The 14,821-nt window shown below is 40.7% G+C and overlaps 2 protein-coding genes across 2 annotated transcripts in view; both read right to left on the bottom strand.

Annotated features, from left to right (window-relative positions):
- Nucleotides 1-1,053: 1,053 nt before the first annotated feature.
- rxfp3.3a1 (relaxin family peptide receptor 3.3a1) lies at nt 1,054-3,416 on the bottom strand. Its single transcript, XM_047363019.1, has one exon. The coding sequence runs from the start codon at nt 2,523-2,525 to the stop codon at nt 1,542-1,544; it is 984 nt and encodes a 327-aa protein (XP_047218975.1). The 5' UTR covers nt 2,526-3,416; the 3' UTR covers nt 1,054-1,541.
- A 153-nt stretch (nt 3,417-3,569) lies between these two features.
- LOC124866946 (E3 SUMO-protein ligase PIAS1-like) overlaps nt 3,570-14,821 on the bottom strand; it is an 83,340-nt gene continuing 72,088 nt past the window's right edge. The window contains exons 9-13 of the mRNA XM_047363018.1: nt 13,366-13,502; nt 12,794-13,028; nt 12,137-12,276; nt 10,503-10,543; nt 3,570-9,141 (exon numbers count right to left, since the gene is read on the bottom strand). Coding sequence (XP_047218974.1) covers nt 8,782-9,141; nt 10,503-10,543; nt 12,137-12,276; nt 12,794-13,028; nt 13,366-13,502 — 913 coding nt within the window. The 3' untranslated portion in view covers nt 3,570-8,781. The remainder of the gene's footprint in view (nt 9,142-10,502; nt 10,544-12,136; nt 12,277-12,793; nt 13,029-13,365; nt 13,503-14,821) is intronic.

Consider the following 14,821-nt stretch of genomic DNA (forward strand, 5'->3'; position numbering starts at 1 on the left):
TTCTGCACCAGTAGCTATAGTCATAAAACACAAATAACCCATATTGAGATTTGTGGTTGTAATGTGACAGATGTGGAGAATTTAAGGAGTATGAACTCATTTGCAAGACCCAAAATTAAATTGAAAATTAATTTACAAAGATAATGTTTACATTTAATCAGAATCAGAATCTGCTTTATTGCCAAGTTCGTACGTACAAACAAGGAATTTGACTCCAGTACACTTTACTCTCTGGGTTGTTTTTTGGTTTTGTTTAATGCATTTTTAATAATATATATTTATGCTTATATCTTTATGTCCTTAAATATACATATATACAAAGGTGGATTTGCAACTTCAGTATGCAGTTGTTTGGTACTCTATTAAATGTTCAACAGAGAAACAGCCTGGGGGAAGAAACTGTCTTTGCGGCGGCTGGTTTTAGTAAACAGTGCTCTGTAGCAACGGCCTGAAGGTAAAACTCTAAACAGTTTATATAAATTTTAAGATTAATTTCTGAAAAAAAAAAAATGGTGACAAACAGCTCCTGTGGGAGGACAGTGATTTTTCCTCTAATGCTTTTTTATGTGTGATTTTGCTTCTATTTAAATGAGTCAGAAAAATCTCTTGGTGATAAATGAAGTAAAGGTGTCTCAGCAGGGCCAGCCGAGGTAATTAAAGGCTTTTCAATAAAGTGAGCTCTTTAAATGCAAATGCAGCATTGAATGAAGAACAAAAGGCATAGGATGTGCCTGTATTGGAAATTGGTCATTTTATAACAAAATTCATTTCATTATAAATTCAGTTCAGTCAACAGCTAAATCCTGACAGTGCAGTAAATCCTGATAGAGGGGTGCGGGCTGTTGGAGTGCAAATTTGTAGCTGATTTCCTTGTGATGGGTGACACTGAGGGTTGTCTTGGTGCCCATGTAAAGGTCTGTTTCCGCTCCACATGGTTATTTTCGAGCCCCTCAGCTCTGTTTCACATTGATTTTATTCGCACATTTATAAGATCAGACTGTCATTAAACCACAACTGTTTGCCATCACCCTTTAAGACACTTGGACAATAATATTAGTCTGATCTGGTCATATTTTATTAGCACACTGAAGGTTTTACTGCCTATTTACAACAATCATATTTAACTCTTGTTTTGGTAAACGCTGTTGCGCTTGGCAACTTTTATACATAGCTTCTATAAATGCACTTAGAGTTAAATCATTCACAAATCAATATAGAAAGCGACTGGCCACACATAATCAGCCCAGTAAAATAAAAAGCATAAAAACACACAGATGATTGCGATGCGCTTTTACGCACGACGGATACATAATAACCAAGCGACGTGACAATTCATTTCTTTTTAATTTAAAGTAAAATATTCTTGCGGCTCCACACGAGCCCGAACTATCTCATAGAATCGAGCGACGACATTATGGTCAATCAGCGTGATAATGGCATCCGACTTGCGCTTTACAGTCGTCCGCATCCAGTGCGCCTTGGTTACAGTTTGCCAAACACATTACGCGCGTCATTAAATCGCTCCCGGAGTCTTTAAACCACTATCTTCTGCGGACCACAGCCCGCAGCTTGTCCCTAAACTCCTTCCTCATGAGGCAGTAAATGATCGGGTTCAGGCAGCTGTTGGTGTGCGCCAGACACACGGTGAGCGGGAACACGTACGTGTGGACTATGTAATACGCACTGTCCCAGTTGGCAAAGTTCAGTTTGACCAAGACACTCCACAGGGTGATGGCGTGGTTCGGCATCCAGCAGAAGAAGAAGGACAGCATGACGATGGTGATGGACTTGGTCACCTGAGACCTCCGTTTGGGGTTGCTTGTTTTCATGCTCCGCTTGCGGATGAAGCGCAGCAGCATGAAGTAGCTGACTGAAACTATGGACATGGGTAAAACAAAGCCTACAACTATCTTCTGGATGTGGTAAACTGCTAACCAGTACTGTCCGCCCGGAAACCTCAGCAGGCACAGTTTCTCTCCCGTCACGTTCGTGACTGTTGAGAAAATCGACGTGGGCGCGGTGGCCAGAGTTGCCAGAGTCCAAATAACTGCGCAGACCCATTTGGCGGAGCAAGACCTCTGCACGGTTCGGTTCTTCAGAGCCGAGGCCAGGGACCAGTAACGGGTCACGCTCATCGCGGTGAGGAAGAAGACGCTGGCGTACATGTTCATCACGGTGACGGACAGGACGATCTTGCACATGGCGTCTCCAAACGGCCAGCTGAAGTCCATGGCCGTGTCCACGGCCCAGAAGGGCAGCGTCAGCACGAACTGGAGGTCCGTCACCGCCAGGTTGAGCACAAAGAAGTTCACCCTGGACTTCCTGCGCTCCTGTCTGACCCTGATGAAGAAGAGGACCAGCAGGTTGCCAACCAGACCCGCGGCGCACACCACGGAGTAGACGAGGCAGATAAGGACCCTGAGGACCGGACTCCCGTCAGCCGTCACGTCGATGTCCTCCAGTTTGCTGAAGAGGTCCAGTCTGAGTGACCTGTTCAGATAAATGCTCTCATTGCCTTCACTCATACTGTCAGCATTTGTACTTTATTTTAATTTAAACGCCTGGACATTTATTCCCAAACAGAGCTGGACCTTGCAGTGCTGCCATCCCAACTTCCCATCTCCTCCTTGAAGACGCGCAATCTTCTAACACAACCTCCAGCTACTGACAGGACCGCTCCACCCCCTGCCTCTCTCTCATTCAGACTATGGGTGGGGTTAGACGCTCATTGGCGAGCCTGACGCAGAGTGCATCCATCAGGCTTGCGCGCAAAGAAGCGCCAGTGTTCTTCTCCACAAAGACGAAATCAAATCCAATAGTCTTATATAAATCTAGTGATTAACATTAAAGTATTAGTTGTGGCGTGTCTGAAGCCTGTAAAATGCAGCTGGATGTCTGAGTTTGTTCTCCTCAAAAGACGTTGAAAGTTAATCACCAACTGACTGCTGCCACCCAGTGACCAACTGAAATGTTTTCATGTAAAAACGTCAGAAATTTCCAGACTCAACTCCAACTCCAGATTTTTTCAAGCCTTTACATTCAAAATCCAAAATTCACTATGAGTTAATGGCAGATTTTTATACAGCGTGTATGCTTTCAATATGAAGCTGCAAAAAAAAGAGACTAAGAGGAAAGAATAGAGGAAAGGACGAACAACGAAAGGAGAAAAGAAGGAAAAGGGGACGCAAGAATCGACACAAGGGAAAGAAGGAAAAAGAAAGGAATAAAAGGACACATGAGGGAAAAATATAAAAAAAAAGTTTGTACACAATGAACGAAAGGAGGGAAAAATGCAAGGAAGGACACAAGGAAGAATGGATGGACAAGAATAAGCAACGCAAGTAAAAACAGAAGGTAGGATGCACACAAAGGAAAATGAGGAAGAATGCAAGGAAGGAATCAAGAAGGAAGGATTGTCACAAAGAAGGAAGAAAATGAAAATTGAACAACAAGAATAGTTTGGAAAAATCTGAAATCCATTCCATACTTTTCGATATTGTGTAGCAGCACTGTACAGTACAGCAGGAATGCTTCAACACTAAAACTGCAGAAATAAATGGAAACACGGATTTAGCAGAATGCATTTTATTACATCTACTTTTCTACATAAACAGGTAACATTCAATAAGTAAACAATTTCTTCCAATGCAGGTAATAAATATTTTTTTCACTTGGTATATTTGTACAAACTGACATGGGTCTACTGTACACCGTCTTCTCCTTTCCGTCCATGAAAAGCCTTTTTCATCTTAAGTTTTTTTTTAAACAAGTTTATTTTCCTCAGAGTGGAGCTGTGAAACCTGTTCATAAGGCAGTGAGTGCAGATGTCAACTCTAGTCCCGTCTTCAGAGATTATTTCTGCTGTGTGAGACTCTTTATTGGCCACAATCGTCTTTTTTTTTCCTTTTTACAGCTTTCATTTTCTAAAAAATATATAAATTATTTTATTCCTTTCGCTCTGAGGAGACACACACAAAAAGAAAAAAAAAACAAGTGGACATCAAACACCTCACGGTTGGATCTGAATGTTCAGTTTTCAGGGTTCCATACATACAGAATATAAACACTTTTCCCTTTTAGTTCAGGTAAGGAGGATCAGAGAGTAAAGCCGCTTTTCCAAAATCAGCTGTTAAAGAGGCAAAAAAAAAAAAAAAAAAAGAGAGAAGTTCACCTTAATAACAACTGCTTGTCCCCTGTAGCATACAAAAAACCCTAAACACAGAACAGGAGGGAGCGCCTAACATTGAAAGGGATCAGGAGGAGATCCAACTTCTTTGTTTTTTGGTAATTTCACACAGAACCTCGGGATGTTAGAGAACTTCAACAGAAACACATTCAACCCGCTTTTGCTCTCATACTCCATCCGCCATGAACTCAGCAGAACGACAAGCGTGACGACAGAAGCTTCAATAAATTAAGCCGCAATCAAATGCTTTCAGTAACAGTGACCGTCTCGTCAAGTACCCCAACACGGGGGTTTGATATTCAAACAAACAGAGCAGCAGAAATCTGGTAACGCTTCATGATAAAGGCACAAGCTGTTAATGAGTCTGAATGAGTTGACACCAGCAATTAATGATTAACTGACTCCTCGCTGTTCCGAATAAAACTGTCAGCAGCTCCAAAAGCTGCAGAGCAACCCCTGCAGGTCTCTGCTTTGTTTTCCAGGCCAATGAAGCTGGTTTTCACTCGTTTTATGTAGGAGGAAATTCTTTTTTTTTTCAGTTTCATGATCAGAATAAATTTAAAATGATCAAATAGAGAAACTAAAAGATATATTTTTTTACGAGGGATGATGGAGGAGGACATTTTGGCTACCCCCCCCCCACGAGTTCAAACAACTACAGGAAGCTGCTAAAATCAATTGCAAACAGCTATTTAGGTCACATTTAAAAGCAGGTGGGAGATATTTAAAACCTCCTAATATATTTTTTATTATTGTCGAGCAGAGAACAGATAAGCCCTGAATCTGCAGTGGGCGCCAGACGACATGAGGTAAACATACAGAGTTCATATGAAAGTGTACAAAGCTGACCTAAAACTCAGATTGATGTACACAGATGTGTGGCCTGTAGGCATGGGCCGGTGTGAACCGTGAATAAAATTCCACAGTTTTCACAATATTTTTAACAAATATTTTAAAAAAGAATAAATGATGTAATTGCTTTAATTTAAAAGACAAGCAAAACATTTTCCTAATATTCCTGAAATATATCCAAAATATGCATTAATTATTTGATAACAAAGGCATTTTTTTAAATTTAACTGCTAATTTGATGCATTTAACACAAATAAAATGGATTTCTCTGCTGCATTAGCTGTTTATGATGATACATTTTTAATAATTTCCCACCTAAAATCAATATTTGTACGACTTACAAAAACCCACATGGCACCCTTAAGAATTTATCACTTTTAAAAACTATTTTACAGTTTTTTGCAACACATTTGCATTTCAACAGAGATTGGGTAAAATATATTAAGCAATATGTGTATATTAGATAGAAGATCAAAAATAAAGATCAGTGTCCTTACATCTAGAGGCATGGTAAAGCTTCGTCTTTTTCTCTGTGGTGTTTTTTAATATTTCCTTTTTATAAAAGGCCAGAAAGCAGACTTTTCTTTGTTTTGGTGTGTTATACACTACCAGTCAAAAGTTTGGACACCCCTTCTCATTCAGCGGTTTGTCTTTATTTTTATTCCTACATCTGCTTCAAGACAACTCCTTCAAGACTGCAGAAAAACCATGCCATGTGACATAAATAAAAAAAAGCCACTGAATGACAAAGGTGTGTCCAAACATTTGCCTGGTGCTGCATGTCACAATTAAAGACTCATTTGGATGAGCAATCAAGTGTTTTTATACCTAACTGACTGTAACCACTCAATAGAAACTGATTTTGTGGTGCACAAAAAAACCCCTGCAGACACCTTGGACTCCTGGAAAACAATTGGACAGCTCACCTGTAATAACTAGATTCTCCACCAGGGGGTAAAAGACAAGCATAGGATTTAGTCCGCCAGGTTATTGGGAAAAACGCTAACATTGTTTAAGTGGAGAAGTCCCAGAAATGTAAATAACAAATTATACATTTAGCCTTGTATTATTAACATAAAATACAGAATAAACCTTTGATAAAATTAATGGTACTTTTCAAGTGCTCATGCACAGAATATTATATCTTTTTTGGCACCATGCTTTTAATAGTTGCATAAATAGGAAGATATTAACAGGTTAAGCAAGCCTGCAGGCTGCTGCTTTACAGACAAGCTGCTTGTACTTTGCCAACTGCAGTTTCAAAACAGCATTAATTTAGAAGGTGTGATAGGTGGCGCTAGTGTCCACAGCATGACTTCTTTTGAGTAGCTGGAAGTACCTCCAAATGGCCTGGTTTGTTTATCTTGTAAGCAAGGAAAAAGTGTAGATTTGTTCCAGGCAGCGGACTAACAATGCTCCGCAACATGTGGGGGAGGTACAGCTCTGTGATACTTTATGCCCCAAACAGGCACTTCCTCTCTATACTTTCTGATTAAAAGCACTTTAAACAGCAGGAACGCTGTGATGGAAGATTTTAGTGGTTTTGGAACGGTTTAAAACCCCAGTAAACCTCCCCACACCTACTGGCATGTTTGATGTGTACCATCTTTGTTCAGGAAGACAGCTAATGTTTCTGCACTCCCTCTTTACATTACTGGATTCCAGAACACAAGCATAATTCGTTCAAAGAAATAATTAATCATGCATGAATTAATTAAGCATTCGTTTTGTGCCCTCATTTCAAAGGATTACCAGAGTCTGCTCCTAAGAAAATGCACAGTGGCATTTATTTCCCTGGAGAATCATCACAACAACACCTTTCTGAGTAGTCTAGCTGCTGGCAAATAAGTATTCGACGCATATTAAATAGAATCTTTTCACAACTGGCTCCCACATGACAGTGACTCACACTCTCTTTCAGCCACCGAGCAATTTGTAAAAGATACAATATATAGACGCGAGGGTACAAAATAAATAAAATACTGCACAGCACAGGAAATACAAAAAAAAAGTTGTTCCAGTAGATGACGGAGTCATTTGGAGAGGCTGGAGTTGGTTCCCATGAGAAGAACAGGGAATGAATTTAGCAATGCAGAGTGGAAGGGAGGGGGGAAGGTCACCCTGTGTCAGATCCCGACTGGTTATCGAGGAATGGGACGGCAGACGTGAAGTGATGGGAGCTGCTGTCAGAGCCCATTATCTCATGATCGCTGGGACATTTAGGCGTTACCCGTCTCCGGCGCCTGGAAGCAGAACGTCAAAGAGATGGTCGTAACAGCAGACACCAGGAACATTTAGAGGATGACGGGACATATCCGTGGATCTCTCCAACACAGTTTAGATAAAGATGAATGAAAGTGTGTGTTGCTTGAAAAACGTACATTCATGAGCAAACCAGACGCACTTAACAGCGGAGTGTTTTGCTCTAACACAGTTTCTCTCCAGACAGGCCATGCATTTTTTAAACCATCTGATTCTGTGCGGAGCCCACGCTGACCTGCGGAGCTGCCTTCTCTCACTTTTCAAGACTTCTCCACAAGTGCTTTATCCAAACTTAACTCCCTCAAGATGTCAGATGCGGAAGTTGAAGGTGACGAGTTTAAGACGTTACTTTAAATTTCCTCAGACGCACACACATAAACAGGCACTGGTTTAAGCTTGGTCACAGGCTTTGGACGTCTGTGTCTTTAAAAGGCCTGACGCTGCGACGACAGCTTCGTCAGAAAGTCCTTTATAACAGTCAGCCGAGACACACAGCAACACACTGAACTCGGAGAGATGGACTGAAAACACTGGCACACACATTCAACAGCACTCACTTTCATTCGTACCTACTTTTTGGCATTGTGCAAAAACAAACAAAAAAACAAAAAAACTCTGCCAGCTAAAAGTCTAAATTGGCAAGTATAAATACCTTCAACAGTTTAAATGCTGTACGCTGGCAGACTTTTTACAAGGAGTGAAAATAAAAAAACAGGAAAGGGAGGATTTCTGCTTCAAGCTACTCCACTAACGTCAACCTGAAAGTCAAAGGGAATGCATATTTCACTGTTTAAATTATTTTACATAAGTTAAACGAATATTAAAACTACTACAATATGATTCAACTGTAAATTCAGCCTCATTTGAGAAAAAAAATACACAATGAATCTGAACATGAGCTCGAAGAGTAGAAGAGGAACGTGGAGAGAAACCAGGTTATTGTTGAGATGCAGAAAAGACGACAAAGATAACGTGGCAGCAGGTGTTTAACTTGTTCTGTGAGGAAAGAAAAGAAGGTCCAGTCCTCCACCTGGAAACAGCGACAGAAGCAGCTCACCACACTGAAAATGTTCCTGACATACAAAAGTAATAGAGGAAAATAGATTTTGTTCTCTGTACACGGTGCTGTGCCTTGTTTTTGTAAAAAGAAAACAATAAAGAACCTTCCATCCTTGTGTTTTAGCTCAGGCAGCATCTCTGCTGTTTGTGCCAAGTTGGTACCAGTAAAGAACTCCTGTGGTCCAAACGTCGGACTGATTTCTTATCTGAGGTCAGTAACACCAAGTACACATCTGCCCCCTTTAAGTGGAGTCGCCCACTCAGATATTTAGTGCTCTTCTTCATTATGGCTCCAAAAACTGAGTTCGATGACGTGGGGCCAGGTCTAATATCTGGATCAAAACGTTACCCTGCAAGTCAGCACGGGGTCAGGTTTGTTACCCCATTCAAGCTGGGCCCAGAGTGTTTTCACCCATGTCGGGTCAGTCCAGCGATATGACGTCAGGTATCCCGCCGTAAATAGCTGCCACGGCTGCTTCGGCGCTGCTCCGACTGGCCACCACGCCTGGGTGTGTGTGTGAGGGGTGCGAGGCCGCGTGCGAAGATGAGTGTGTGGAGTGATTCTCACGAAGGCTACTGGATGAGATCAGGCTACTGCCTCCCATGTTGCTCAACCCGTTAGTCGGCGCCGTCAGCGAGGGGGCCGCGGGGGTACCTGATTGATCGAGGAACAGCTGGGAAGCTGACGAGGAGGTGCTGTAGGGCAGAAAACGATTGAGAAGGAGCTCGTGGTCCTCTGAGGCTGAGGCAGCCGCCGCCGCTGCCATGACCATGTTGTAATGCTGCGGGTTGGGGAGAACAAGGGAGGGCTGTTAATGGGACAGCTCCCAAAAGGCTGACTGAAGACTGCAATCCTACTTTCTATTACAGAATGAGACACGGGGCAAGGACTAGCAGCTTATAATAATAACAATAACATCAATAATAATAATAATAATAATAATAGAACCTGCATTATTTTTGCTAACATATTTCGACTGATGTGGATGAAGGTAAGACGCTGACTCAGACATCATGATAAAAAAACTGCATTTTCTTCAGGGGACCTGGTAGGATCTGGGTCAGTACCAGCTAGCTTTTATTAATGATAAAATGTACTCCAGATCTAACGGCTAACAGTGGGAGCCATGCTGTACTCCGTGTAGAGGAGCTTATAGAGGTGCACTAAGGATAAATGTGATATAACCGCATTACCTCTACGTGAGTGCGTGCTTTTCAGACCTGTGCAACCAAATTTCCTGTGATCTGCAGAGTTTTTTAGGAAAATGTGTTTAGGGTGTCCCTAAATAAATCTACGAGCTCTCAGCATAAAAGTAGAAGGGCTGAGTGGTGAAGTCAGGGAGTGAAATGTTCTTCATCCAGAGGAAGGTGGCATGGTCTTAGGATTGCTTTCTTATCCTTCAAAGGAAGTTACGGTGTTCTGTACCTTGACAGAATTTGCCTTCTGTTTTTTTTTTTTTTTTTGCACTTTCCTGTTTTGCAGATGGCTAAAACATTCACAAACTGGTGGGTGCTGTTTCAGCAGCTATGGCATTTTGACATTATTTCTACAACTAGTAATAAAACACAGAGAGAAAGATGTACATAAATAACTAAAAGGTGTAGTCAGTAAAATGTTCATTTTTTGCTACTCCCTCTGTGTTCTCTTTCAAAGGCGACAGGTTAGAAGAATACATTTTGATATTTTTAACACTTTGTGAATCAGTTTTGATATTCCATTCATCCTCACTGTCACAAGCTGGCAGCAGAAATATCTGACACTGATGTGGCTTAGGGAAATACCCAATGTTTCTTTTGCACCAGACAACTTCCATTTGTCAAACGTTTTGCTCTCATGGTTTCCTGTATAGCCTGTAGAGACTAAAAGCCACTAGAAGTAAGAAAGGGAACATGGAGTACAGGAAGGATGCTTCACCCTATCATCAGGTTTCAGGCACATCATGTTAAAACTTTTAGTGGCTTACTCAGAATTAGGAACTCCTTTTAATAATTTCTCTGGGTATTCCCAGGAACATTTCTTCACTGAGTGCACATTAGTAACTTCGGCTTTTCATGATGAAAGAAACAAGAATTCCTTCATAACATGTACAATCTAAGTTTTAAAGGTATTCTCATATAACACACAGAGCACAGTTGAACATACCTGGTGATTGTCTCCTTGAAGAAAAGAGAAGAAGTTCAACTCTGGAAATCAAGCACAAGCAGAGTCAGTGTCGAACACATCTAGAAATTAGATGGTGGCAGATCCTAACATAAACATGTCTAGGCTGGAGTAAAGGGTCATAAATGCAATAAAAATGATTAAAAATGTTTAACTCGTACTTTTAAAATTCAACTAGTGTCAACAAATTAATGTAACTTTCATTCAGCCAAATATAGAACCATGGAAATCAAACTGTGGTGCTTTCAGGGACACTCGAGAAGATTCTATCTCAATTATTGACGAGGTAAATCTGAAGAGACGTGTTTTTAAAGCTGGTGTTGCACTGCACTGCACTTGGCGACAGTGACTTTTCAGATTTGAATTTGTTAAAAAATATAAATAATTAAAAAACTAAAAAAATACAGCTTTGAAATCTATGTCTATGCTCCAACCAGTTCCCTTCACAGAACAATTATGCGCTACTTAGTGTTGGTCTATCATATAAAATCCCAATGAAAGACATTTATATAGAACCGCAAATACAGGTTAAAATGATTATTATAGGAAGAAGGAAGGAAAGACACAAGCAAAGTAAGAAAGGAAGGAGCCAGTGGAGGTAGGGAAGAAACATGACACAACCAAAGAAAGAAGAAAAGACAGGGAAGGATGGAAGGATGCAAATAAGGAAAGCATAAAGAACACAAGGAAGGAAAGACAAAATAAGGAAACAAAAAGATAAGAAAGAAAAAGAGAAAAATAGAGGGAGGAGGTAAGGCAGAAGGAAGGACAATGAGAAAGGAAGGAAGGACACAATAAAGGAAGGATTGAGGGAAGGAGGGAAACAAGAACTGGTGAGGTGAAAACTTCAGCAACACTAAGTACTTTGAACAAACTTTATTAGCAGACCAACGCATTTCGGCTTGTGGCCTTGTTCAGGGTCCTTGAAACGTGTTGGTCTGCTAATAAAGTTTGTCCCAAGTACTTAGTGTTGCTGAAGTTTTCACCTCACCAGTTCGTTGACCCACTTTATGCACCTTGGGAGTTGGCAAGTTGTGCCAGAAACCTTTGGAAACAAGATCTGACAATGGGATAGGGAATAAAGTCTGGAAATACATTTATTTTCCATACTTATCCACACCTGGAAAATGCTGAAATCAGATCCCATAGTTTTCCAGAGTGCGCAGGAACCCTGTAAAGGGACCGTGGTTCCTACACTGATGTACGCTGCCATGGGCTGGAGTTCTGTACCTGAGTTCTCGTGACTCTCATCAGAAATAACTTTGCTGTTGTTCTTGCTAACTCAAGTAAAATAATAAATTTTCCATGTTTTGTGGGATGTTTACAGCCTTCTGCTTGTCAAACCTAGCACACTGCTTTGAAGGGCATCATTTTTAATAACTAGCGTGCCATGTTGCGATCTCTGCTGTCGTCACATCTTTCAAATATCATACAGGTGGAGCTGCAGCCAGCCGCCTTTAGACACTACTGTTTAACTCTCAACATCATTGTAAAATGTGTCAAACACGTTGACTGTTGGTGAAACCTACTAAACACATGATATAGGTTTGTGAGCTGTGCTCATAAAAGTAGGCAGTGATTTTTGAAAATGAGATTTCTATGTCTGTGTGAATTACCTGACAGGTCGTTGGGGGTGTGGTAGTAGGGTCTGTAGTCCTGGATGAGTGGGGGAACTGGGGGGATGTAGCTGGTGTCCATGGCTGGCATGCTGGGGGTGCGGCTCACAGGAGAGGCCTGGTGGTGCAGGTTCAACACCCTGCAGAGAGTGTGTACACGGAAACATGAAGAGGTCAGAGCACTTGCTGCATTTCTAATAGAGCTTTTACTTCATGCCATGTCTGTCGGGTAAGTCAGCATTCTGCATCCTCTACTGAGCTCCAAAAAACAAGCCTCTGAACACTAACACAGGATTCATTAAAGCCAGATGAAGCAGCAGATGCTCTTAGAGATCATGAATATTAATCTGGTAGAAAATGCAGCGGTAAAAAGATCCAGGGGAATCAGCCAACACTTGTTTGTTAACTTACAACTAATCTTTCATTATCCCGAAGGGTTTGTTTAGCATTAAATTCAGTTTGTTTCATCCTTGCTGATCTATGACCTGCTGATCTTTCATCGTATGTTCATGTTTTAAGCAGGAGGTTTCACACTCATTTTTCCCGGTAAGCACACGTGTGCCAAAAGGAGCACAGCTAACCTGAGCTTTAGCTTCACTTTTAATCAAATTCAAACTACATGTGAAGTTGAACACACAACTCTAGATGTTGCCTCACCCTTTGTTAATGATGGGTGGCGAGGTTGGTGACAGAGACGGACACGCCTGTTTGACTGGAGGAGGCAGAGCTGGAGGAGGAGGAGGAAGAGGCGGCGGGGAATCTGGTTCTTCTTCGTCCGAGGAGCTGTCGAGTGTCAGGTCGATCACTTCCACCTTTTTGCCGTTGCTGCCGTCGCTGTAGCTGGAGGACAAGGAGCTGTGCTGATCTGAGCCTTCAGATGTCCGGCAGGAGCCTGCGGAGAAGCACCGATGTCTCAGTTTGTGCTGTGATTCACAAAGCAACACTTAAAAAAACCAACGGTTCTCTAAAGCACTAAATCTAATCTCCTCTGCTGTAAATGAATCACAAAGCTTTTACTATAGAGACAGTTTATCCAGAAGCAATGTGACTGATGCTCTGCCAAATTAGAACAGACAATGCAAACAAATAAGCAGAGAATACAAGTTAATGTGCTTATTTCTCTTTTCATCAACTTTTCATTCCCAGCTGAAATTCTTCCAGCCTCCTCTCATCCCCTTGACATAAAACCTGTCCTTCTGCTTCTTTTAATGCCATCCCACAAAACTCACCATCCAGCCCGTTGTTCAGGGAAGCTGAGGAGACCTCCTGCACTTCCTTCTTAGACCTCATGGGGGCCCAGCTGCCATCCTCCTTAAACTGGATCTCATCACAGTCTGAGCAACTATTGAGGATCTCTACAAAAAGTCTGGAATCAAACAGCACATGCAGAAACACGCACATGCAAAGGTTATTTTAAAGAGACTAATCACAGGTAATTTTTAAGTACAATTATTTTAAACAGAAAAACTTTGACATTAAATACTGCATGCATCAGAAAGTCCCAGTCAGCCATCGAAGATCCATCGACTCACCCGAGCAATTTACAGTTCTATGCATATTTTAAACCATCCTTTATGCCTTAATACCTGAAAGCCAAGCAACCAGATGTTCTTGTAATTAGAAGTGAGCTTATTCAATATTTCTACAGCTTTCTGTTTTCACTGGGCTTCATACGAGGTTTTTAAAATATTTTCTGTCCAGGACCAGTACCTGAACTAGACAACATCAGGCCTAAAAAGTACAGCAGAATAAAAATATCCAGCAAATAGGGAACAAATTATCTCTTTGTGACAAGCTGCAATGAATAAAGTGCTTGATTTAAAATTTGAGCACTTTGTTAGTAGGAGCCTGAGAGCCATTTCTTCTACTTTCTGTGACAAATATCAAATGTAACAATTTGACAGATTTTAGCACCAACAAGTTAATTCTCTAAAGCTTTAACCTGGAAATAGATGCAATTTAAAATCATTTTCTAAAAGGGTGTAATGATACAATCAGCCCATGAGAGGAAACAGTTACATGATATTGTTTTTATAGGAACAAGACAAGATGAGAGATTAACAACATTTTGGGGAGAACTAAGAATCCCAGTTTTTGTTTTGACAAATAGAAAACATTTTCATAGAAGCAGTCAGAAAACTGTGTTAAATAATGTGTTATCGATGTAGTCAGTGTTCTCAGTTTAAAGTGGTCCAAATGCCAAAAAGAAAACAAACTACATTTCTTTTGTCTTTTTACAAGTAGAATAAGATTCAAAAATCTTTGTTCAGAGCAGTTTTATCCACGTCATGTTTGATCAGCCAAAGTATTTAACATGTTGAGAGAGGGTAAAATGCAGTGCAGGTTCATTAAAACACATTAAAACAAACTTCTTGCTCTCAAAAAATGAAAAAACAAAAAAAACATGACCCAGTGAAATAAAACAAGAAAATAAAAAAGCACATGGCCAAAAAATGCTCAAAGTGAAACAGTATTACTTTTATGCAGTCAATTGTGCGCAACAATTTACTTATAAAGATTCAGACTTTTTTTGACTCAACTCTCCAAATTTCCCACCTTTATTTTCATTTTAAAATATAAATGACTAAAGTTCACTATTAATTTATTTCAAGTAATATTTCAGTGGTTAGGATTTAAATATGAAACCTAGGAAAAACAAAACAAAACTGGAAGGATAAAAGGAAG

Source organism: Girardinichthys multiradiatus, chromosome 4, assembly GCF_021462225.1.
Source record: "Girardinichthys multiradiatus isolate DD_20200921_A chromosome 4, DD_fGirMul_XY1, whole genome shotgun sequence".
NCBI classification, from domain to species: Eukaryota; Metazoa; Chordata; class Actinopteri; order Cyprinodontiformes; family Goodeidae; genus Girardinichthys; species Girardinichthys multiradiatus.